General features: G+C 36.1%; 1 protein-coding gene across 2 annotated transcripts in view; it reads left to right on the forward strand.

The window, feature by feature from the left end:
- The window catches only part of POLD3 (DNA polymerase delta 3, accessory subunit), a 55269-nt gene that overhangs the window by 11124 nt on the left and 17432 nt on the right, over positions 1 to 26713 (forward strand). For both annotated transcript variants that reach the window (XM_010973135.3, XM_074372618.1), the window contains exons 3-10: positions 1938 to 2040; positions 6475 to 6514; positions 7751 to 7883; positions 12412 to 12676; positions 13872 to 13944; positions 16887 to 17052; positions 19496 to 19602; positions 25494 to 25624. In XM_010973135.3, coding sequence (XP_010971437.3) covers positions 1938 to 2040; positions 6475 to 6514; positions 7751 to 7883; positions 12412 to 12676; positions 13872 to 13944; positions 16887 to 17052; positions 19496 to 19602; positions 25494 to 25624 — 1018 coding nt within the window. The remainder of the gene's footprint in view (positions 1 to 1937; positions 2041 to 6474; positions 6515 to 7750; positions 7884 to 12411; positions 12677 to 13871; positions 13945 to 16886; positions 17053 to 19495; positions 19603 to 25493; positions 25625 to 26713) is intronic.

Consider the following 26713-nt stretch of genomic DNA (forward strand, 5'->3'; position numbering starts at 1 on the left):
GCATAGGGCCATGGAGCCCTGCATGTCTGGCACTTGGCTCTCTTCTCCCCTGCTTCCTTATTCAGCACACACACCCATTTCTGTTCCTTGGACATTGCTTATGTTCTTGCCTCAGAACCTTTGCATTTGCTGTTCTTTCTACCTGGAACCTTCTTTCCTGAGATATCTGCATTGGTGGCTCTGTTACTTCCTGCAGGGCTCTGCTCATGATGCCTTCCCTAATCATGTAATAGCAAAACTTCTTCAGGCAGTTCTCCTAATTCTCCTAATCTTTTTTTTTTCTCCTATAGAGTCTGACATATTTTGTTTGTTTATTCTTTGTCTCTCTTTTCTACAGTGCAAACTCTGAATGGGTAGGAACTTTGGTTTTGTTCACTGCCCTATCCTCAAGGCATAAAACCTGAAGTAGCCACTCAGTAAAGTTTTGTTGACAGAATGACTTCATTTGCATTTTTAAAATTTCACCTTGGCAGCCTTGTGGATAATGAATGGGAAGGGGGTAGGAAGAGGAAATTAACACTTGGAATTGAAATGGTCCAGTCAAGAGATTTGGAGGGCATGGAGTCAAGAATTACTTGGGAGGGAGAACTGACAAGATCTGGCAAATCACTGGACAGGGAGAAGTGAAGGATAATGACTCCCAGATTTCTGGCTTGGGTAGTTTGAGCAGATGATGTTGTTGTTGGGAATAAATGAAGCCATAAGGATGAATGAAATGGATCAAGGAGAATATGCAGTAAGGTGACCAATCATCCTGGTGTGCCCAGGACTGCCGGTTTTAGCACTGCAAGTCCGTGTCTCAGGAAACCCTTCAGATCCAGGCAAACCCAGATCGTTGATCATTCTAATATAGAGTGTGAGAAGGTAGCTGAAGACACAACCCCAACAGTTTAGGAAGGAGGAGGTAGTCAAGTCTGTGCCGGAAATGGAGCAGAGGCAGTTAGAGGGGTGGCAGGACACTCAGTGAGGCATTGGATCAAGGAAGTCAAAAGAGTAGCCAACAGTGTAGGTTGAATTTCCCTTGGAATTTTTGTTTCCAGCCATCTTGGCAGAAGTATGACATGTCATAGAGGCTCAGTGTTTCTTGAAATAAAAGATACAAATGATGTGTCAATTTGGTTGATGTTTCTATTAAATTTTTAAGTTTTTGAGGGGAGTCAGCTTCTGATACTAGCTGGATTGTAAGGATAAAAATGAACTTAGAGATGATACTAAAAGCAGCATTATTACTACATTGAATGTTTTGTAATCTCAGGTTAATGAATACTAAGCAGTGTGAGTAAGCTCTTACATTCTGCAGTTCTGGAACAGCACTGGATATGAATGATCATAAAGTTGGAATTTCAGAGCTGGTCACTTGTGATCATCTCCATAGTGGTTCTTAATGTTTTGGAGTAATCTTTTTGTGAATCTTTGGAAAACCCTGAACTATTTCCACCTTCCCCTCAAGAAATACATTTTGCTTACAGTTTTGGGCAGTGGAAGGTTATGGATGGCCACAGGAATCCCAGGTTAAAAAAATTGCCCATCTAGTGGATCCCTCCCAAATAATACCTCAGGATATGGAGGCCTGGAAAAACGAAGTAATTTATCCAGGATCACATAGCTAGATAGTGACTGAACTTTTTCTTGATTCATTATTCTATCCATTGTGTGGCTTTGCCTCTGTTTTAATGTAGGCTCAGTCCCTCTTGACCTATTATTATATTTCTTTTATTTCAGTTGCTTGGTCACTGTGCCAGCTCAATATAAGTTGACCACAACCCCTATGTTCCATCCATCTTTTTTTAACTCTCTGTCCATGGACAGAGCAAAATTACTCTGTAGAATATTTGATGGACTGTCAGATTTAATATATCTAACTTTTAAGTCATGAATTAAGAGTTGATGAGGTAAACTTTTCCTAATGACTTACTTGTGCCTTTTGTTTGGAACAGGATGCTGTATGATTATGTTGAAAGGAAGCGAAAGGAAAATTCAGGAGCCCAACTGCATGTCACCTATTTAGTGTCTGGCAGTCTCATTCAGAATGGACATTCCGTAAGTTCTCAGAATCTTATAATGAGTTTAAAAGTGTTTGAGCCATCAAGTGTTACATAACACAGGGCAAAAAATAACAACAAGATTCGGTATTATGGAAGTTTTACAAAGCTGCTTGAAGATGATGATTATTTTGGATTTTTAGTCTAAACCTAAAACTATGAGAAGTTTGGGTAATATCTTGGCTATGATGCAGAGACTATGTCATTATTGTACAATTTTCCTAGGCAAAAAGACATTAGGAAACTGCTTCTGTTATTCCTCTTTCTTACTTTTTGAAGGTATGTTGGGGACAAGTACAAATTTTATATTTTATTAAGTGAACTTGATTTTAATTTGAGCTTTCACCCAGAAGCTCTGCTGAGATAACTCCATTCCTTCTCCTGCACCAGACTGATCCTTGGGAATTTTGATAATTCCTCGTCTCTTGCTTCCTTCCCAAACTGAGGTGCACCTCCTCTGTTCTCACTTCCCACACCTCTTACCTGAAGGTTCTTTACTCCCACACCACCACCACCTGCCCTACAGAATTTTGCTCAAGGATCTGAGTCCTTCTCAGAGATTCAATGATACATATTTTCCTACTCCTTTTTGACTTTCCCTAAGACTCATAAGTTCAGAAGCCAGATTTGTCAAAATACTGACTGGATTTGACTTGTATCAACAGTCTCACGCATGTGAGATTTAAAACTGGAATGGCAATTTAGTAATTTACAAGGAGAAGCAAAACTTGCTAGGGGTATCAGATCCTTATATTCAATGACCAGCATATTCTGTCCTTGTTGGTAAGCTACTTGGTAAGCCTGATGAAAATCGGGATATTTGCAAGTGTAGATGGATTCAGATGTCATTATGTATCTGAAACAAGATTAGGTAGACCTGATTCATTTGCTCTCAGAAATAAACCTAACCAGAATCCTCTCCCTGTATGGCTCTGGCGTAGTTCCCGCTGAAGTTTGCATCTGAATGTCTTCTTTCCTTTGTTTCCAGGGTTAAATAACCCCCTTCTATTTCAAGAATTTCTGGAATTTAGCCAAAGCCTTCCTTTTAGTCATATAGTCAGTTCTTTACCTGGGAATCATTGTGTACCTTTAAAACAGTGGGTATTACTCTTTTTTTGATCACTGATTCCTTGAGAAAGAATAATGTATATGTTCACACATTCATAAAACTTTTAGCGTTCACAGACCTTTGGAACAAAGGTCCAAGGTTAAGAATTTATGTTTTAAGATAGAGTTATAGAGTTTTAGTCTAACCCATATGACAGAGGTTCTTAATTTCCGATCCTTGGATGGTCTTCAGGGTTCAGGGGATTCTTAGATGAACCCCTGAAAGTACATTTGAATTGTATTCCTCAATGCATTTTTTGGAGACTGTTTTTCAAAATGATATGTAACACATAATCAGTTAAAAACTTCTATGCTTTGGCTTGCTTATGTAAGGCCTTCTGTTTCTAAATTTAAAAGGGCATTTAAATTCTGCCTACCTTTTTTAAAGCAGCAGTATGCTTTATCAAATGAAGTTTTTTTTTCATTTATTTATTTTTTATTGAGGTATAGTTGATCTACAATGTTCTGTTCCTAGTGTACAGCATAGTGATTCAGTTACACACACATATATATATTCTTTTTCATATTCTTATTTATTATAGGTTATTATAAGGTATTGAATATAGTTCCCTGTGCTACACAGTAGGACCTTGTTGTTTATTTATTTTATGTATAGTTTATATCTGCTAATTCCAAACTCCTTTCCCTCCCTATCCCTCTCCCCCTCTGGTAACCAAAAGTATCAAATGAAATCTTAACTGGAATCCTAAAATATAAAATATATTAATAGTAGAGTTGCTGTGGTTGTTGGAATTTTGAAGCCCTGTCCTGGGGAACCCTGTAAAATTACTGACGAAGTGTGGATGCTTACCCATGCTTTTTTCCTTAAAGAGAGCCCACCTTAAAAAAAAAAGCAGATTATTGAGCATAATGTCAGCTCTTCTAATGTCAGGTTCTACTTTCTTTTTTAAGTTTTAAGTGTTTCTAGAAAGAAAAAAGACACACAGGCTTTATATGGATTTTTCAGCATGTAAATAATTTTTATTTTTCCAATAATTATTATTGTAAAAAAAAATGCTTAATAATACATAGACAGTACAAGCCTCCTTCTCATCCATCCCATCCTGGACAGTCTTCCAGAGAGTTATTTGATAATTTCACAGAAATGTTTGGTTGACTCTTTTTGTGTTGTTAGAGGTTATCAGCCTGATTCATCCTTTATGAAGTTCTGTATTAGCTTTTCTTTAGCTGAGATTGATTTTATTGTTGCCTAGATCATTAATTCACTAGGAGTTACAAAATGTTAATGTTCTACTTCTATCATTCCTTCTGGATTTATTGGCTGAATTTTTCTATAAAGAAGAACTATCTCATATCAACCCACCTATATTTTTCCTTTTTCTTTAACTGCCAAAAAGCTCAAAGGGCTTGCCCCCAGCCAGGGTCTGGGTTTCTGGATGCTGAACTTACTCCCTTAACAGGGACCCACTGATTCAGAGCTCCACTCTGGTCTGTGTTGTTTTAGCAGTGGCACTTCCACGTGTTGTTTTTATGCATTTCTCTAATACTCCCTAAGGTAGCATTTAGTCACGCTGAACTGTCTGGGCTGCCATATTTTCTCCTGAGGGTGCCAATTATTGTTTCTAGGGCTCCTGTTACAAAGTTACATAGGTTTGAGTGATTAGTTCCTAATGTTGGTTTTTCTCATAAGCTTTGTAATTTTCATGTACAATTTTGTAGAACATGACATTTTTAAGAATGTTTGGTTTTTTTTTAAGAGAAGATGTGTTATGAAGATATACTAATATTCCCAGTTCAAATTTACAGTTATACTTTTTAAAAACTTACTTGATTTTAAATTGCTTTTTTTCTTATGTTATAAACTTTGGTGTTTCCTAACATTAACATTAATATGTGGTTGCTTTAGCCAAATATATGAGATTTAGAAAAGCAAAACCAATAGTTTTACTAACAATATGACTACTGAAAACAGCTTAAGATCTCTTTGCAGTTCTTTTTGTCTGTAGGCTATATCTACTAGGGATGTACAATCAGCCTGTGTTTTAGGATCACTTGAAATAATTTCGTTCTGTAGTTAAGCCACCAACTCAGTATCTAGTTAAATTCAGTTTTTCCCCTTACTTTCAGTTTTTAGGTTCTCTCCTTTCTCTTATAGGTAACTTTTTATTAGTTTTGTGTTGTCCTTCAATTGTTCTTATTGTTGTATTTTTTTTAATATAAGCAAATATGTGTTTATATTATCCTTCTTGTCCCAGATAGAAGTTTTCATTCTTTACACTCTATTTTGTACTTTTTTTTTTTTAACCTACAGTAGATCTGGAGCATCACTCCATGGCAGTTACAGATATATTTCTCATTCCTTATTACAGCCACATGATCCTACATTGATAGGTATACCTTAGTTTATTCAGTAGTCTCTTATTGGTAGTTAATTTGAGTTATTTACAGTCTTTGCTTATTACATTTAGTGCTGCAGTGTATATTTATTTTGTATATTTTTGCCTGTGTTTTAGGGTTATGTTCCTAGAAGTCAGATGTATATGAACTTCACTGGGTATTGCTAAATACTTCTCCATTCTTCATTCCTACCAGCAACATATGAGAGTGCCTGTTTCTGCACAGCATGTGTGGTCCTGTTTCAGGGTCATCAACATTTCTCCTCTATTAGCTGTCTCTTCATACCTCTTGCCTATTTTCCAAAGGATTGTTAGTCTTTGTTTCCTCTGTTTTAGAAGCTACATATTAAATCTTTGTGATGTAGGTTGCAGATATTTTTCCACTTACTTTTGTCTTTTTACTTAAGTTTTTTTGTCATCCAAAAATGATTTGTTAGTTTTTATGGATTATTTCAGTTACCTCTGAATTTTTCCTCATTCTCAGATTATATTAGCTATGGAAGAATTCACCCATATTTTTTTCTTTTGCATATCTGGTTTCATTCTATATGTTTAGATCTCTTATGGATTTAGAATTTATTTTATTGTATAGTGTGAGAGATTGATCCAATTTTTATCTGGTTCCATGTGATTATACAGTAATCTCATAACATCACTTACTAAAAAGTCCTCTTTTCCTCACACTAATTTGAGATGCTGTGTTTTTTGTTTTTTTTTTGTTTTGGTTTGGTTTGGTTTTTGTGGGGGTTTTTTGTATTACTGTACTCTCTCACTTTCCTTAACCTGATTGAGAAGTTTTAAAGTAACAAAGTTAAAAATGAGTATAACTATTAAACTGTAAAGTATATTTTTAGGGGTACCTAATGTTTCTAATTTTATATCCAAGTACAATTGAATTATTGGCAAGGAAACTTTAAAACTGCAAGTTGTATTACTTTAAATACTAATAAAGTGTTATTTCCTTACAGTGCCACAAGGTTGCAGTAGTGAGAGAAGATAAATTAGAAGGCAAGTATTTTAGCAATTTAGCTAGCTTTTCCTCTTAAGGCATCAGTGTAGGTACAATAAAAAAAAAATCTGCCACTAACGTCTCATATATTTAGCTGTTTTACTGAAGAGCCATATATTCCTTTTATTAGTAGTTTCTGAAACATGTTAAAATATGATACTATACTAACTTCCTATTTTCAAGGCCAATAGCTGCTAACATTTATAAAGCACTTTTACCACAGGATTTCAAAACTCATGACAAACATGTAAAACCTTTTATGAATACATAAGGAACATCCCATCAACTGTAAAAAGACAGTGTTCTCTAAATATCGCATTGTGTTCCATAACAATTTTTTGAAGAATATTGAAGAATGCTTTTTAAAGTCAATAAGACTTAGTATGACTTCTAAATTAAATTTGTTTACCCATTTCAAGACTGTTAATGCTACTGTTTTATTTTTTATTACCCAATTCAAAGGAATTTTGAACAGTCAGGGTCCATGTGATCTTGGATTATGTCTTAAGACAAAACCTGCACTGTTGTACTTTGTATATAGATGCCCACCAGTGGAGTCCTTTTCTTACAAATTAACTTTAAGGTATTCAAGATAGTAGAAATGTCCAATATTTTCTTTCTGAATTCTGACAATGGTAGATTTATTCGTCCAGTAGATACATAATGAGTATCTATTCTGTATCAATCTTTGTACTAGGCACTGGAGACTTGGAACAAGTTAGGCGTTAGTCCCTTCCTTCATGGAACCTAAAATTTGTTCTTAAGATGTTCTTTTGTGTTTTTTATCTGCAGATTTATCTGGTTTATAGTATTTTTGTTATATATAGTTTTTTTTTGTAAACTAAAATTGAATTACATAAGTGAGACTTCTCAGAAATTAGTTATTCCTCAATTATATGCTAGTATAAGATTCTTCCCTGACTGAAAAAAAAAAGAAAAAACACACACATCATAGTATGATCAATCATTCATTAGTATTTACTGAGTGTCCACTGGATGAGTGATATCCTCACAGGTACTGTACTTAAAACTGACTCACCACCTACCTTTCATAATGTCCTTGTCACAGACAGAAGAGTTGCTATTATTCTATATATATGACTGTTTGGCCTTTTAGAGCTTTTGGGATCACCACAAATTACAAATGGTTTTAATGCAGCAGGGTTTCTTGTTAAAGTCACCACCATGCTATGAAGTTTGTGTATTAACAGACTGCTTTTCCTGTTGACTTGTAGCAGTGAAGTCCAAGCTAGCTGTGACTGCCAGCATACATGTGTACAGCATCCAGAAAGCCATGCTAAAGGACAGTGGGCCTCTGTTCAATACCGACTATGACATCCTTAAAAGCAACTTGCAGAACTGCAGCAAGTGAGCTCCTTAATGTTCCTTGTGGGCTTCTTTACGAATTGGTTTTGTAAGATGTTTACACAGTGGCTGCCTCTTAAGAGTGAACGCCAAGTCTAGTAAAACCCCATTTATCTTGCAGTAAGACACATGCCTGGTTTTATTAGTACATCATAAGGTGAAAAATAGCAGCCACAACCCATATTGAAAACCCCAGTGGACTCCCCATAAATCTCTTTCTCATGTATTTATCCTGTCATTACCAACAGAAATGTTTGTGGTGCCCCCTCTTTACTCCTTTACTCTAGTCTTTGCTTGTCTAAATCCTACTCATCCTTCAAGAACCAGTTCAAATGTTGTCCTTCAAAAAACTGTTCCTAATTTGATATCCCTCTACCTTCCATCCAGAATCAGTTGATCTTCCACAGCCAGGATCGGGTCTTGTTTTTTTGTATCTTTCACAGCACAGGGAGAAGATGGACTATAATAATGCACGTTGGTTTTGGAAACTGATGGTCATGGGCTTGAGTTGTGGCTTTGTTGTTTAATGGCCTGGTGGCTTTGGACAAGTTATTTAAACTCTTTTGAGCTTTGGTTTCTTCATCTTTAAATTGGATATAATAATGCCTACTTTGTGAGGTTGTATAGAGGGTTCATACCAGATCCCCAGACATATATTGAATACCTACTACTTTGACAGGTACTAAGGATGATAATTTGAATTAATTCAACAAAGATCTGATGAGTATGTGTGATGTGCCACATACTATAGAGTCGATATGGCCCAGTACCTGCTTATGAAACTGATGGTCCTATGGGGGCCAATTACAGTACAGTGTGACAGTGCTACAATGGGAGTAATAGGGTGGGAGGATGTTGTAGGGGGCACTCATCCTCCCCGCAACCCTGCCTTTTTGGTTGTGGAGTGAGGGGGCAAGACAGAGGTGGCGTCTTGAACAGAACATCTAAGTTGAGGCCTGAAGTCGTAGTAGAAGTAGTCAGAGGAAAGTGGGAGAGTAAGAACAGGGTTGAGAGAAAACATGGTGCTTGTGCAGAACCACATAGTTTTCTATGGCTGGAACTTAAAGTGAGGGGCAGGAAATAATGATACAAGGAATCAGACTATGATTTGACTACTGGGATAAGGAATTCAGACTTTATTACAGGGGCACAGGGGAGCCACTGAAGATTTTGAAATAGATGATTGAAATGATCAGAATTGCATTACAGAAAGATCACTTTGGCTGCAGTGGTGAAAACAGATCTGAAGGGAGTAATCTGACGGCAAGGCCATCAGGAAGGAGTTATGTTGCAGTTATTCAGGGTGGAGATGACAGTTATCTAAAGTACAGTAATGGTGTTGGGGATGGAGAAGTACAAAGGTTAGAGTCATACCATCAAAAACTGGATGGTATGGTAGTGGTTAGAGACCAGGAGAATGTGTATGGTGGGGCCATGGTTGGCGGAAGGAGCTGTTGATGGTGTTAAGGATGATGGCCATGTTTCTGGCTTGAATTGCTGGATGGGTATTGGTACCATCGCTAAGAATGGGAGTATATGAGGAGGAGCAGGCTTTGGGAGAGAGGGAAAAATGATGAATTGGGTTTGGACATGTTGAATTTGAGTACCCTGTGGGGAGTCCAAGTGGAGATGTCCATTGCAATAGATAGGTGAGTCTAGAGCTAAGGAGAAAAATCTGGGGTAAAGGTAGAGATTTTGGAATCAGAGAAAATAGGCGATTAATTGGGCTACAGCAATAGATACAATCATTCAGAGAGAATGTATAGAATAAAAGAAGGGCAGAAAGTAAAACTCTAGCCACAAGTACTAGCAGGATAACCTTGGGGAAATTAACCTCTCTGCTTCAGTTTCCTTGTCAGTAAAATTAAACTAACGATAGTATCGATCTCAGGGTTGTAGACAATTGAATTAATATATGTAAAGCATTTAGAACAGTGCTTAGCACACAGTAAGCACTATTTAAGTGGCAGCCATTTTTTAAGCAATGGGCAGAAAAAGGAGCAGCCAGAGGTAAGAGGAAAATCATGAGAGCATATGAAGTTCTTAAAACTAAGGAAAGAGTTTCCAGAAGGAGGGACTGAATGACAGTTCAAACCTTGCTGAGAAGCTAAGTAAAATAGGAACTGAAAAGTGATGGCCGTGGTAAGAGCATTTTCAGTGGAGTGACCACATTCTGGTCAACTGAGTAGATGGGATGTAAGGAAGTGAGACAGCAAATACAGAGAACTTTCCAGAAAATTTGACAGTAAAATGGAGAGAAAAGGGAGGTAACTTGCTACAAAGGAATTGAAAATAAGGGATGATAAATACATTTTTAAAGTTGAGAATGCCTTGAACTTGTATTACTAGGAAAGAGCCGCAAAAGAGGAAATAGTTGAAGATACTGAGGGAGGTGGAATAACTGATAGAGCTGGGCCCTTGAGGAGAAATAGAAATAGAATTGCCAAAAATAATTTCTGTAAGTTCCGTTAAAATAGGATTGTGTCTATTTTGTTAACCGCTATATACCAAAATGGTGCCTGGCAAATGATAAGCATTTAGTAAATAATTGTTGAGTGAATTAATGATAGACATTAGTTCTTTTCTTTCTTTAGCTCAAAACCTTGAAGGTAGTAGGCATACCAATATTTATTAAATACACAAGTATAATTATACAGCTAAAGAGTAATAATTTATGTCTTTTGTCTTTTAGGGAAGGATTATAAGAAAATATTAACACCCTGATGTATTTATGTAAATTAATTATTAGATTTAAGAAATAGTCTGTTTTAAAATCTAGTTGTGGCATGTCAAGCTCTAAAAATCAACTCTGTTGTATCTAGCACGTAAGCAAACAAAAATAAAATTGACTCAAAACTCCAAAATGAAATTTGCATAGGGACCACCAATAAACATGGCAAGTAGAAATGTGATAGTAGGAAGCCCTTTAATAAACCTTTTCTTAAATACTTAAAATATCCTCTATAGAAATGTGAAGAATTTATCTCTAATAAAGAAGTTTGTGTTTAGTCCTGAGAATTACAGGCCAGGTGAGATCTGACTCATTGTTTCATGTGTTTTAAGAAGTGTTGTGACAGGAAAAAAGCTGAAATTTTAGGATTGAGCAGATTCTTCTCTCAGACATGTTCCCAGCCTAACTTGGTCTCTTCCCCATTGCCAGTTCCTGGTCCTGACCCTAAGGTGTGGAATGTAGACCAAAAGGAGAAAGAGTTGTCTTAGGGCCAACTTTAGATGTTGTCAATGAAATAAAACATTGCTCTTTTCCTTGTACATGGAAGCCTTGCAAGGCCAGAGAGGAAGACTGGTGGGTGAAAGGAAATGATTTCCGTCTGTTCTGAACTCTGATGCACAAACTATTTGTGTTAATCTGGGGCTTTCTATGTGGACCATAATAAATCAGTAGAATGTTTTTGGAGCTGTGGGCTCTAGCTTGGGGCTGCTCAGCCTAAAGTTACTTCTGAAATCAAGTGATTTTATCAGGGATTTTTTTCTTAGGCCAGTTATTCTAGCAGTTAATCTTGAAGCTGTACATGATTAATCTCTAATGTAATTGCTATCACCACATAGTTTCTTAACCTCCATCTTTTCCCACCCCAAGTTGACTTAAAATAATCTTTCAGTGACTTAAATAATCTGTCATTCAACCTGTATTTCTATGTGCCAGGTCTTGTACTGGGTACTTGAAATACAAAACATGAATAATAATACACTTAACCTTCAAGGAGCTCTCAACTACCCCAATAAGCAAAAGACTGGGGGAAATAAAATGCTGTTCTTTGTTAGGAAATGTTGGAAAACTAAAGCAAAGTACAGCCATTTGAGAAGGCTGAATCGGTTACCCATTCACAGTATAGAACATTACATTATGGATTTTTGTGAAATAGGCACATCTACAATGATTAAAGAAGAGATGAATGTTCCCTTTAATATGCTATGAAGTTTGTTACAAATTTCTTCACTTGGCTATGGGCATACTTGTCTGGGGCTGTTAGTTGAGATTATTAGAAATTATTATTAACAAATGACTGTAAAGGACCACAGGTTATAGGAGCCAGTAGCTCTGTTCCCAGCTGCTTCCATATTTTCAAGCATGATCCATTCTGGCTGGGAGAGTTGCCAGGAAATGTTAATATTTAAAACTCTTAATTTTGATTCAGTCAATATTTATAGTATATCAAGCCCTATAAGGTGAAGGTCTTTAAAAACAAGAGATAACCATTTGGTTTACCAAGGATAGTGAAATTACTAACTTTAAATTTTAAACTTTAAAATTTAACTTTAAATTTTCCATATGGTATGGTAGAAGACACCTTCCAATTTTAGTTCTATTACTAACGAGTTGTATAACCTAGGATAATTCACTCACTTTTCTCCAGCACTTGTTGCATAAAATAATTTCTCAAATCCATTCTGGTTCTAAAATTTCCTAATTTTATAGTATTAGGGTCAGAAAGTATTGTGTGGAAGAAGCAAGAGTTTGAAAGTACGGCTTGAAGTTGACATTAATTTAATGTGACCTATCTGTCCTCAGGTTTAGTGCCATCCAGTGTGCAGCTGCAGTCCCTAGAGCTCCTGCTGAATCCTCATCTTCTGAAAAGTTTGAGCAGTCAGATCTTCCAGTATCACCTGAGACACAAGCCAATAATGAGTTGACCACCAATGGTCATGGCCCACCTGTCCCCAAACAGAGTTCCCAACAGCCCAAAGGAATTATGGGCATGTTTGCTGCTAAAGCTGCTTCTAAAACCCAAGATACCAACAAGGAAACCAAAACAGAGGCTAAAGAGGTCATAAATGTAAGTCTTCTTTAAGATATGCTTTTACTGTCCAGAGTAGGTAACTAGAAAAGCACTTCATAATTCCAGTGGTAGTAGTTTAATTCACAAGGTTCTGATATTTAGTTCTGATTTTTCTAGTTTAGTTTAAATCCTTTAATTCTTGATACTCTCACCGTAAGTAGTCCTTTTTCTTTTGGTAATACTTCTTACCAAGCTTCAGATTCTCCTGTAAAATGTAATGCTTGCCTTGTACACATGACAGGATTGTTGTGAGACCCAATTGAAATAATGCATGTGAGAACATCTTGAAACTGTAAACTACAAAGAATTGCATATTAGCAGTATGTCATTTGGCAACATCTTACATTCTGGGGTTTGCCACGTATGCCTGCCTTCCTAGTATATTTAACCTTCTCATTCTATTTTATGAGTTCTTGTTGTTTTCCTTCATTCACTTTCCTTAGTTTTTTTTTATTGTTCAGTCATCTGAACATTGACTTAAAACACATTGATCTGGGCATTGACTTAAGAAAAGTCTCATTAAGATAACTATTAAAAATAATCTAGAAAGCATAATTATTGTCACTAGTATCATTACTTTCGTTGTCTTTTTAAAGCTTCCACTTTGGGAGAGGAGAGGAGAGGAGAGGTAGACAGAAGACGCTGGCATCTATAGGACTTCTGTGTGCCAGTAGTTTGATCTTTGTTTAAATCCTCTAATCAATTCTGTGAGGGAGATATTATCGTCTCCATTTTGTATGTGGTGAAACTGAAGCTTAGATTTGTTAAGTAATATGCCTGGATGTCATATTGCTCTAAGTGGTGGAGCCAGCATTCCGTTCCACTTACAGTGGTTACAAATGTAATGTTTTGGAGGTCTTTCCTGATTGTGTACTGCTTCTGATCTGTTTTAATTCTGTCAAGCTAAGTAGTTTTTAAACATACTCAAGAAAAGTTTAGGTGCATTCATGGATAATAATTTTATAAGAACTATGAGGAACTAAGCTTTGGAGATTTACTCCAGGTATTGTCTGGTCTGGATTTGTTCTTGTATCTAACACCTACACATTTTGGCATGATACTGTAGAGACTGTACGATCATGATAGTGTGCTCTGCTGTTGAAGAGATTTTTGTGGAAGAGACCGTGACTTGAAGAACAGCCTAAACACTAGAGAAAAAAAGTCATGTGTATTTTCTTTTCCATGCTTTTAGGCATCTTCGGCAGGCAACAAGGCACCAGGGAAAGGGAATATGATAAGCAATTTTTTTGGAAAAGCTGCTATGAGTAAGTATGTTCTTACCTTCTTTTGACTAATACATGAATTTTAATATAATCACTTGTTATATCTGAGGTGAAAGCGACTTTGTCCAGTTTTTACCCATTTAACACACTACCAAGTAACATTCCTGCATCTTAACATAAATTTACAGTCTACTGACCTATAAATTGCTGAACGTAACCAACTGGGACAGTGGATTTTACAAGGTGAGCTGAGCTCAGTTTAGATCTCTTGGAGGGTAGTTTGCGTATTCTCATTTTTACTTCATGCCTTGAAAAGAGAATTAAACATTTGTTTTGTAGGGTTCTTAAAAGTGGGTGATTAAAATAAGAGGGAGGCTACCTGGTTAAGCAGTGTATTGTTGGGGTTAATATAGTGGATGCTGGGGTCAGTTTGCCTGGTGTGACCATTGTTAACTCCATTTCCCAAGGGGCTACAAAAACAAATTTTTTGCCTTTCTTTAGTTATTTTTGCAGATTACTTATAGTAATGAACTAAACCTCAGTATGAATTAGAAGGGCCCAAGTGGTAATGGCCATTTAAAAGCATTTACTTTTTGGGGAAGCAGATCTCCTTTATTTAAAAAAAATTTAGATAAGAATACTTTCATATAGAAAAAGAATATGAAAATGAATGTATGATTGTATATGTATGACTAGAGAACATCATGCTGTACACCAGAAACTGACATAACATTGTAAACTGACTATACTTCAATAAAAAAGAAAGCAAATTTTAAAAAAGGAAAAAAAAAAAAGAATTCTTCCACAAAGAACTAATAATCACATATTTCCATATTTCTCATATCAAGTACACATTCCCTGAGAGTATGTGGCCAGAATACGAGGAAGAATGCAGGAGTTGCAGGGTAATTATGACACACTTCTTGGAGCATCAATTTTACAAAGATTTTGTGGGAAGCATTTTGTCACATGCCTACGCAAGCAAAATAAGTCAGAAATCTGCTTTTCTGTGATGTTCAAATTGGTATAGGACAGGTTAGGGTAATAGTTTTTTTATTTGCCATAAAACCTATCAGGGAACATTTTTATGTTCTGAAAAAATATTTAAAATTTGCTACTTTCAGATTATTGGGAAGCACGATTATATTGCAGGCACGGTGTGTAGGAGGACTCCCTACTTCTGTGAAAATAGATCATGCTGCATGGCTGGTATTTGTCCACTATATGTAGTCAGATTGTGTGGTTTCTTGGCAACTTTGATGAGGCCCACATGTTTATTTGTTGTTTCTCTTTTTATGTATATATAACCTTAAAAAACAATGAATTTTAAAATAATTATTATTTCTAAATACTTAAAGATGTGACTGTTTGCAAATTGTAAAAGCCAAACAGAAGTATACATTTATTTATTAATGTGTTTAGCAAATATTTATTGAGCACCTACTTCGTGCTTCACACCATTATGCACTAGTGATACCATGGAGAAAATGCCCTTATGGCCCTATATCCTACTGAAATAGACAGACAAATAAATACAGAAAAAATAGTTAACGATTATAATTGCAAGGCAGAGAATAACAGGATGTTACGATAGAATGTAATGGAGGAGGAAAACCTGGATAAAATAAAGAATGAAATATTCAACTAATTCAAAGAATGGCTTACAAAGCTGATTTATTTAACAAATTTTTTTTTAAGACTGAGTGTTTAAATTAAAATTATGAATGTTTTTATTATATTTGACACATAACAAGATCATTGCAACAAAAATGAAGCTTGAGGGTTGGATGAAGAGAGTTGATTGTGGGACCTGAACCATTTAAAACTTAATGCTGGGTAATAACAAGTGTTGGCAAGGATGTGGAGAAATTGAATCCTCATACGTTGTTGTGGGGAATGTAAAATGATGTGCTCACTTTGAAAAACATTGTGGCAGTGCTTCAAAAAATTAAACATAGTCACCCAGCACTTTGACTCCAAAGTATCTATTCAAGTGAATTAAAACTGTATATCCACACAAAAACTTGTACACAAACATACATAGCAGTACTCTTAATAACCAAAAAGGTCCATCATCTGATAAATGGATAAATAATATGTGGTATATCTTTCTGATGGAATATTATCCAGCTATAAAAAGGAATAAATTACTGATATATGCTACAACATAGATGAACCTTGAACGTTACACAGAATGAAAGAAGCCAGACACAAAAGGCCACAGGTTGTATGACTGCATTTATATAAAATGTTCAGAATAGGTAAATCTATAGAGACAGAAAGTATATTAGTGGTTATTAAGGGATGGATTGGGGAATGACGCTAATGGGTACAGGGTTTCTTTTGAGGGTGATGAAAATATTCTAAAATTGGATAGTGGTGTTGTTGCAATTAAAAACCACTGAATTGTACACTGTAAAAGGGTAAATTTTATGATATGTGAATTAAATCTCAGTAACAAAAACCATAGTGCTTTGTATCTTTTAAAAAAAAATACAGCATTGGTGACAAAATTTAAAAGTCATCATCTATTATCTTTCTTTATTTAAAAAGATATTTCATATTTTCTTAAGTATAAAAAGGAGATGCTTTTCTGTTGTCACAATTTGTCAGCTGCATACTCTTGGGAAGCATCTTTTAATCCCTCTGACTCTTAATTTCCTCATCTAACAAATGAGAATGTTGGTACCTCATAAAGTTGTATTCATTTTTTCTAAGCTCTGCCTTTACTGTCATTTGGCCTGGGGGCTGTGATATGAGGGATTAGGAGGAAGCAGAAATGAAAACAGTTACAGCTAGAGTGGTAGTTGGAAAGGATAAATATTCTCTTGACTAGACCATGAGCTCTTTAGGATAGGGACTGTTTTTTATTCCTTTAGACCCTGTTTCTAATATATCATGTGGCACTTAGTAAACTGTCAAAGGAATGATAGATTAATATTACATGATGGGGTTATATATCATCTGCTATACTTTATTTATAGATAAACTTAAAGTCAATTTGGATTCAGAACAAGTAGTGAAAGAAGAAAAAAAACTGGAGCAACCTCCACTCTCTGTCACTGAACCAAAGCTGGCAGCCCCTGTGGGCCTGGAGAAATCTAGCAAAAAAATAGAGCCTGTTAAGATGCAGCAGAAGGAAAAAAAAAGGTAGGAAAATTTTGTTGCTTGTTGGGGAAGAGTTTCTCTGCTGGGGGTGAGAAAGTCTGTTTGGGCTCATTTGCAAGCAGGCAGTTTTCAGTTGAGTATCAAATTCTTCTTAATGCCTTAGGGATACAGCTATATAACTAGAATGAACAGAGAAGCTCCATAGCTTAACTAGTGAAGCAAAACTGTGGAATCAGCCCATTCAGTTGATTTAGAGCCCAAAGCCAGTTTTGGGGGCCCTGTTGATCTAAATTGATTGTCTTTTCTTCTTTACTTCATTTTATATTTGTGGACATGGCATTAAGTATGCCTGATTGTCTGTCTGTGTGTCTGTTTTTCACTTCAGATTGCCAAATGAGGGGTTACTGTTTCCAGTGAAATTTAAGAGAAAAAGTTCTTTGTTTTCTTTTTATATCAATGAGTTTATTTTTCAAGTGGTAAAATGTAATTAGAAAAGAAAATAAAACGCACACAAGCTGTTAAAAATGAATCCAGGAATTTGAGACACTACCTCATAGTTGGTAGGAATTAGTCTGTTGAAAGAAATTCTAAAGGACACTGTCAGCACTGATAGGCCCAGAAATACTTGACTTTTGTGGCAAGGTTGGGGCTACTCTGTTAGAAAACGTCAGCAAAATGCTGAAGTTTCAGAGGGTCAGAGTTCTGTCCAGTGGGCCTCACCTCCTAGGAACATGATATGTATGGATTAAAATGTCTCCAACCATGAGACATTTTACATTACAACACTCGTTGATGGTTATTGCCAGGAATGCATTCAGTATTTCACCACTAAATAGGATGTTAACTGTGTGTCTTTAATAGATGCCCTTCACCAGTTTCAGATAGTTCTTTTCTATTCCTAGTTTGCTAAGATATTTTATGACTGGGTGTTGATTTTTGACAGATGCTTTTTCTGTGTTTATTGAGGTCATCATATAGTGTTTCTGTTAATGTGGTGAATTACACTGACTAGTTTTCAAGTGTTAAACCAACCTTGCATTCCTGAGCTAAACCTCAGTTAGTCATGATGTATTTCTTCTTCTTATGTATTGCTAGATTCGATTTGCTAATACTATGTTAAGAATTTTTTTGCATCTACATTTATAAGGACTATAGATCAGTTATTTTCTTTGCTGATAATGTCTTTGTCAAATTTCTGTATCAAAGTTATGCTCATTTCATAAAATTAGTTGGGAGGAGTTTCTTCTCAGTTTTCTGAAAGAGATTGTGTAAGGTATGTATTGTTTCTTTCTTAAAGTTTGATAAAAGTCACCAGTGAATCCAGTTTGGAGTTTTCTTTGTGGGAAAATTTTTATGATTTTGATTTCTTTAAATAGAGCTATTCAAGTTTTCTTATTCTTTTTGGGTCATTTTTGAATGTGTTTTTAAAGGAATTTAATTCATCTAAGTTGTTGAGTTTATATCTGCAGAATCTATAGGTATCACTACAAATTTCTTCATTCTTTCATTCCTTATATTGGTAATATATACTTTTCTTTTTTAATCAATCTTGTGAAAAGTCTCACTAATTTTATTAATATTTGCTAAAAGTAACAACTTTTACCTTTGGTAATTTTCTGTTTCACTGATTTCTGCTCTTTATTATTTCTTTCTTATTTTGGGTTTAATTTGTTCTTTTTCTAACTTAAGGTGGAAAAATAAGTTGGTATTTAGTTACATAAGAAATAAGGTAGTTGAAAGCAAAAACTGTCTTCTACATATTTGTGTCTATAAATAGTAGGCCCTTAATAAGTTATTTGCTGATTGAATGAATAGCGTGGTGGAGTATCCAGATAGAGGAGCTAAATAATGTCAAGATGGATCTAGGGTTTTTTATGTCATTAGAATCACCTTAGTCTTCTGTCTATATCTTTGCCCATATTGTTCTTTCTTTTTAAAATATGTCTCCCTTTTCTATATGATAAAATTCTATTTAGCTTTTGAAGTTTTAAAGTAAGACTCGTGTTCCTTAATGTTTATTTGTCCAGTAAAATTTATAACGGTGTATTTTATAGTTAGTGGTATTTATATCTGTTTTTCCTGCCAGATCTTCTTGAGAGCATGGTATTTTCTTGATCTTTGCATATGAATGTTTAGCAAAAAGCCTTGTATACAGGTAGTAGCTGCTTATTTAATGCTTGTTGAATGATTGAAAGGTCAGTAAGGGAAGAAAGAAGGAATTTGGAAAAATTCTCAATAGCCTGGTAAGTAGCTTATAGTGGTCTTTAGAGAGCTAGAGAAAATTTTTATTCTGGTTACTCCCATGAAGTGACCTAGTTGTGGTCAGTTAGCAAACTATCCTTAAAAAGAATCCTTATGGGTCTATTGTGACCTCTTATTTTCTACCCTCTGGAATTAAGATCATGAGTTACGAAGCAAGACCCATAGTGAGATATGAATACTTACATTTTTATTTTGTGCTAAAATTATTCCTGAATGGCAACAGGAGGAAGCAAGTGGAGTTTTCTGATGATGAGACAAAAGAAACTGAAAACATGAAAAAGAAGAGGAGAAGAATCAAACTTCCTGAGTCTGATAGCAGCGAAGATGAAGGTGGGCAGTGCTATTAATTTTTGGTTAGTGGGGTTGTCTCAGTTTGGGCTCCAAAAATACTGTAGACTGGGAAGTTTAAACAACGGTTCTAAAGGCTGAGAAGTCCAAAATCAGGTGAGAGCTCTCTTCCTCATTTGTAGGACACCTTCTTGCTGAATCCTCACATAGAGAAATCACCCCTCTCATGCCTCCAGTCTCATTCATGAGGGCTCTGTCCTCATGACGTAATTATCTCCCAGAGGTCCCACCTCTAAATACTATCATTTTGGGGATTAGGGCTTCAACATATGAATTTTGGGGGAAGACACAAACATTCATTCAGTCCACAGAAGGGTCAATTATTATTATGATGATTTTAGCCCAGGAGCTAAAAAGTTACTTATTATGGGTCACAGAAGTAATCCTAGCATTGAGAGACATATAGTACCTATTTCTGTTTAAAATCTATTTTAACCTTTTGATAAGAACCATAATCTGGTAATTTGCCAAAATAAGAAGTACAAAGGGAAAGAAAATAAGGATTATTATTATATTTATTATCAAAGACATTTTCTTTTTTAAAAAATAAAATAGAATTATTCCTTTGGCTACCTCATGTGAATCTTATAAAATGGATGATATTGCAGCATCAAGGGTATTGGTGGTGGTTTGTACCACATAAGTAAAACATACTAGGATGAAGAATCTGCAGTGTCATTGTTGAAAGGGAATGACACCGTGGACCCCCAGTTTTAGGTTGTGGACACTGTTGTAAGATAAGTGAACAGAATAAGGGCAGGATTTGCGCCTGAAAAATTAATGTGCCTGTTAAAAGAATACCAAGTATTCTGAGAGCCAAGATCTATTCCCAAATTGTGTAAATGAAAGTACAGAAAAAGAAGGAGGCTAAAGAGAAAGATATCTGGGTTGAACTGACATGCCAGATGACTTTGACCCTGAAAAGCCTGCTTTGAGAACCAGTGGTGAAAAGCTTGAGCTGCTGTGATTGATTCTCCATGAATTCATGGCGTAATGAGTATAAAACATTTTAGGTAATGCCCGGGGGAACTCTTGTCCAAAGGGATTCAGCATCACATAAAGGTAGACAAAAGCAAACAAACTGACGTTAAAAGAGATTAAAGGAGAAAATTGAATGCAAAAAAAGGAACCTGCTATGCTGTTGAAGAACGAAGCTAAACTTCTTAGACTCTACTCTTACCGGAAACTGCTATAAGAAGCACTGAAAATGGTAACAGAGTTTTCCCCAAAAGTGGGGGGGGGGGGGGCGGGTATTAGCCCAAGTGAAGAAACAAATTATATATATAGATGACAGTAATGCAAAGGAAATGAACAGACCTAAGAAATAATACAAGGAAGTTGAATATGTCTGTGGCAGAAAGAAATTTTTTTTAAGTGAGGGAGGGAGGTAATTAGGTTTATTTATTTACTTTTTTTTTTTAAGAGGTATTGGGTATTGAACCTAGGACCTCGTGCATGCTAAGCATATGCTCTACCACTTTGAGCTATACCCTCCCACCTCAGACATACATCTTTGACTCTTCCATGGATTTAGGGTTTTCAGTGACTGGAATGGATAGGGATAAGGTATTGTGAGCATCCCAGTGGGACAGTTGCTGTATACTCATCCCATGTCATTTATCAAAATGCTTTAACCAAGACTGCAGAACAGAAGATCCCCAAATGTGTGGATGAAACAAGAACCATCAAGAAACATTCTGACAGGTTAAGAGTTAAGGAAATAGAGGCAACTCCATGCAGACACATGGGAAAATAACTTAGGAAATAACTTAAGAATGTATGCTAACTGAAACAGCCTTTCCTAATTCCAACCAGGAGAAGAACTTGGGGAAGATTCTAGAAAAGTCTTTGAAGCCATCTGCCTAATGGACATTTAAAAAGTAAACTGGATACTCTAGTATTAGTGAAGGAGTCAGCTCTAAGTCAAGGAATTAACTGTAGTTGATTGAACACTCGTTACATACTTCTGAAATATTTTCTGTAGTTTGATCCTTAGCTCACAAAAATAATACTCATAAGTTATTAGAAATATGAGTGGGGTTATTTAGTTTGGAAAGGATTGAGAAAATGTGAAAGAGGTGGACAACCTATAATAACAGATGATATAGAGCAGAGGCTCTCAGATTTTTTCTCTGGCAAAGGTAACTTTTGGCATCTGACTAAATTTATAAACCTTTGCCATTTTATTCCTAAATTTCTTCTTTGTCTCAAAGCCAGTGGGATTTTATTTTAAACCTTTACATAGTCTCTAAATTATTATTGTTTTATTTCTGTTACACTGATTATGTGCTATTAGTTCAGTATGCTGTCTCCAGCTAGAAGTTAGTACATGAGCAATAGGAGTGGAGGAAATGGCAGAGACTTTGCAGTCAGACAGACCTGGGTTTAAATCTTGCCTCCATCACTTACTGTGTGGCTTTCAGTAGATTACTTAACTTTAGTTCCTTGTTTCCTCATCTCTAAGATGGGGATGTTATCACAAACTGGGTAGCCCTTTTATGAACATCCAATAAGATGCTGTGTCAAAAGTGTCAGGATAGTGCTTAACGTTATTTTTCCTAATTCATGCCACTTTTTCAATTGAAATTCAGTAAGCATTTAATGATAGTAAATGCACTTGAAAATACCTTCTCAGAAAATTCCCTTCAACTTCATATCCTTAACTCTCTACTCAAGGGACTGTTCCTTTCTCCTTCTCTCTGGCAGAGTCATAAGCACCGTTAGCAGTTCTGCATACTCTCTTTGCAAAGCAAGAAAAGGCCAGACCCAGAAAGAAATAACATTAAGAGTGATATCTACATTGCTAGGAAGCAGTAGTTTTAACCAGTATGTTTCAGTCTTTGCTAACATTTGTAGTCCTTGCAGATTGCTTATAGAGAATGTTAAGCCAATGATCCATCCACCCAACCCCCTTTTTTTGAGAGTGGTTATTCTATAGTATTCATTCTTTTTTTTATTGAAGTATAGTTGATTTACATTGTTGTGTTAGTTTCTGTTGTATGCATAGTGATTCAGTTATATACACACAGATACACAAACTACTGTATATAAGATAGATAAACAACAAGGTCTCACCCCCTCCCTTTTTTTTAAAGGTTAAGACAAGTAGTTACAAAAATTTCCTAGGAAACTGTGAGTGATTTCCAAGAATTCTAATTACCCATCTCTTCCAGAAAACTGATGAACAGTGGTTACATTGCTAGATCCCTTGGGTTAGTTTTGCCCCAGTTCTAATTCTGCCTCAACAGAGGTTGCTTTCTTGGGTAAGTGATGTTTCACTGCTTGAGTACCTTAATATGAAGAGCTGTAAATTCGTTACAAACATATTTAAAATACACCAATGCATCAATCATTCCTTATGCTTATATCACGAAAAGTCTATTGAGGGAGAATGCTTGGCTTGATAATAAAGATGAAGGCAAATAGATACGGATTCTAGCATATGAATGTGGGCAAGTTTTTTAAAAATCTCTTTGAATCTCAGTTGTGTATAACAGAAATAGTAATAGTGATTTTGTGGGGTTATTATAAAAATGAATGACTAATATTTGTAAAGCCCAGAAAGTTCTAGATGTTTTCCCTATCTTTTCTTCCTTATTAAAAAAAAATTTAAACAAAGTAATACATATACACAATTTCAAAAATCAGATAAAATACAAGTTTTATAATATAAACCTCTCCTTAATTGACTCAGTTAATTGACTGATGCTTCTCTTGTCAACTTTCTCCTATCTGCCTTCCATCTTCCAGGAATTTGAAATTTCTTATTCATTAAGAGCTCTTGGCTCCTCTGATGTTCTCTTCCTTATTATGGGGGATTACAACATTTCATTTCTTTTTTATCGTTGTTTCTCTTTGCGGGTATGTGGAAGGGAGAAGGAGGTATATACCAAATCTTCCTTGACCTAGAACTCCCCTCATCCCAAATTTAGTTCAGAAAATAATTCTTTTCCTTTATTAAAAAAAAAATTGTTACTCTATCCAATGCCAGAGAAATCGTGGTACCTCTGCCTGTATGTAGCTTAGAGTCTGAAGGGGGGAAATAGATAATCAGTTCCATATAGCACAGTGAGAAGGGTCTTAGAGGGTGCTGCTTGGGATTATGTGTTTTCCTTAGTTAAAACAAGTCGTTACAGAACTGGAAATAGAATAAGAACTCATAAATTTATTACTGTGAGTACTCAAAATTCCTTTTCTTTGGCGTCCTCACTGCATAAACTTTCCTTCTACCACTGTAACACATTGTGACACAGCTTTCTTAATAGCTATACCTTCAGAAAAATAGGTGCTTATGGTTCTGTGGTTTGACTTGACTTTTGCTTGCTTGAGCTCCCATCATGTTCTAGCCTCCCAGAGATGGTTAATAAATAGCTGGACCACTTTCCTTTTATGTTTCTGTCTGTTGTTTTCTAGAGCTTATAAAGTTGTGGGGCCCATTTCATAATTGAAGTGTATAATTTATTGTTTCTTGGCTTCTGTTCTGCTTCACCTTTTAGTTCATTTGGCCTTGAACCCCTCACTGTCATAATTTTTAACACTGACCTAAATCAGTTGGGAGAATTTCAGATCCAAGACTTGTGCTAAGAATTTGAATACAGCCAGGAGATTCAGGGAGCAGGTGAGGCTAGGCAGCTACCCAGTCCCTTGACCAGTAATTTCTTGTGGTGACTAAGCAATAGGTCAGCTGAGGATTTTCACTTTCTCTCATGGGCCTTCTACTAAGATCACTGTTTCTGGAACTATTCAGAAATGATGGAATTTTCCTGGTGGCTCTCTTCTCAGGTGGTACCACTTCTATAGTGATATTTCTTTCCTTAAAATATTCCTTTTTGCCTATCTCAGTGTAGCAAAACAAGTCTCATGGGAGAGGCAATCACTTGAAGTACTTCCCAGACAACATATTAATAAGCAGGTCTTAGTTAGAACGATAATTGTGATCATCATTTCAAAGATGATTCCCCAACCCCCGAAGTTATGTTCTTAGTATCAACTGGAAAATTTCAGTCTAACAAACATCTTAGGTGACTGCTAATAATCCTTAGATCACGTCACAGAATCACTATTACTATTATTTCTGTTTTATACAACTGACGTTCAAAGGGATTTAAAAAAGACTTGCCCGTATTCGTATGCTAGTATCCATGTCTGTCTGCCTTAGTCTTTATTATCAAGCCAAACATTCTCCCTCAGTAGATTTTTAATGACATAAGCATAAGGAATGGTTGATGCATTGGTGTATTTTAAATATATTTGTAATGGATGTCTTCAGATGAAAGGTACTCGCATTTGGTATAATCTGAGGATTATCTCCACTTACTTGATATTAAGAGAAAATGTCTGGCCCTGAATGGTAAGGCGGCATGATATAGTTGGAATAGTAAGGCTGTGGAATCAGAGTAACTGGGGTTTAAAACCTCCTGCCTCAATTGCAAACTCTGTGACCCCAGCAAGTTAATTAACATCTCTGAACCTCTGTTTACGCATCTCTAACGTGTGAATAATAGTAATTTGTCTCTTGTTTTCTGTGAGGATAAAGTGAAATAATGTAAGTGGAATAGATGACACATGGTAGATGAACAGTGGATATTTGTAAAATAACTTTATACCCTGACTTATCTGTAAAATTAGAAGCTTAGCTCAGATGATCTTTAAGGTACATTCTAGCTTTAATAATTCTTGATTCTGTTTCTCTTTGTATGAAAATTAATAAAATGTGTGTTTTAAAGATATATAACTGCAGAGTCCTTGGTTATCATGAATTACTGCTTGCAAAATGTGCTTTGCTAGACATGGAAGTGTAAAGAGTCCGTGGAGAAGGCATCGTACCAGATACTGCCGTAGTTCTCTTATCTAAGCTTGTTTCCTTATTTCAGTCATACCAGACTCTCCTGGGGCGTATGAAGCCGAGTCACCATCCCCACCTCCTCCTGCTTCCCCACCTCCTCCTGCTTCTCCATCTCCTGAACCACTGCCGAAGACCGAGCCAGAGCCTCCTTCTGTCAAGGTACAGCTTTACTGGGATGGCTGCCTTTCCATGTGTCTTTCATTGCCCAAGGATAAAGCTGCTCTGCTAAACTAGTTTGCCGCTGTACCCTTCACACGTGCCAGTAGTTGCCTCCTGTCGCATTCAGCTCTCCTAAAGGTGGTGCAGAGCGGGCATGTCCTCTCTTCTTACCTGAAGTGGGAGTTCAGCCATAGGGTGTCATCTCAGGAATGTAACAGAGGTCAGTCCTGGGAGCTCTTTTGTTTTTCATGACCTCCAGCTTCAGGGCAGCTGTGCTACCCAACTTCTGTTGGCTTTGTGCAAAATGAAGTCTTGCAGCAGAGCAGAGTGTGTGAAAGAGTAGAACAAACAACTATGCACATTTGTTGCTCTTCTAGAAAGGGCTGCAAATGGAGAAATACGGTTTTCAGTGATTTTCACCTGCATCTTGTCAGCATCTGTTAGTGTAATGAAGGGTTAAAAGATGGGTGGGTGTTTTTTTCCTTTATGACTATTAGTTTTCCTTAATTTATTGTCTTACAGACTATCTAAATTTTGTACTAATTTCCTCACTAGCTGAAGAGAAAATGGGGTGAAAGACCAGTAGAGAAAAAAGGAAATTGGTATAATACCTGTTTGAGACAAAATTTGATGGTGGTAAAGTTGCAGTGTTGAGGCTGAATGAGCAGGTATCTAGAGCAAGGGTGGGTGCTGTGGAGACCTGTGGTCTGGTTTAGGGGCCCTTCCCTTTGTGTTTCCATAATATCTGCTGTGGCCTTGTATTAAAGCCCTTACCGCAGGGTATTGCCATGGTCTTTTTCCTTGTCTCTCCTCCACTAAGGCTCTTGTCTTATTGGTCCTTTTTAACTGTGATGCCTACACTACTCAACAAGTTTGTTGACTGAATGAACAGTTCTTTGTTCAACATACTGTTTTTCTTCTCACAAACAATGGAGTAACAGGCCTGCACATACAATGAGCATAACTTGTCCATGTGGTTGGGCTGGTTCCCTAAGAGGAAATGTATAAAATTCCTTGTTCAACTTTTTATCATGGCGTATTGGAAGTAATTATTATAGATTAAAAAGATTTTATTATTTTTCTCTATTG

The sequence above is a fragment of the Camelus bactrianus genome, chromosome 10 (assembly GCF_048773025.1).
Source record: "Camelus bactrianus isolate YW-2024 breed Bactrian camel chromosome 10, ASM4877302v1, whole genome shotgun sequence".
NCBI classification, from domain to species: Eukaryota; Metazoa; Chordata; class Mammalia; order Artiodactyla; family Camelidae; genus Camelus; species Camelus bactrianus.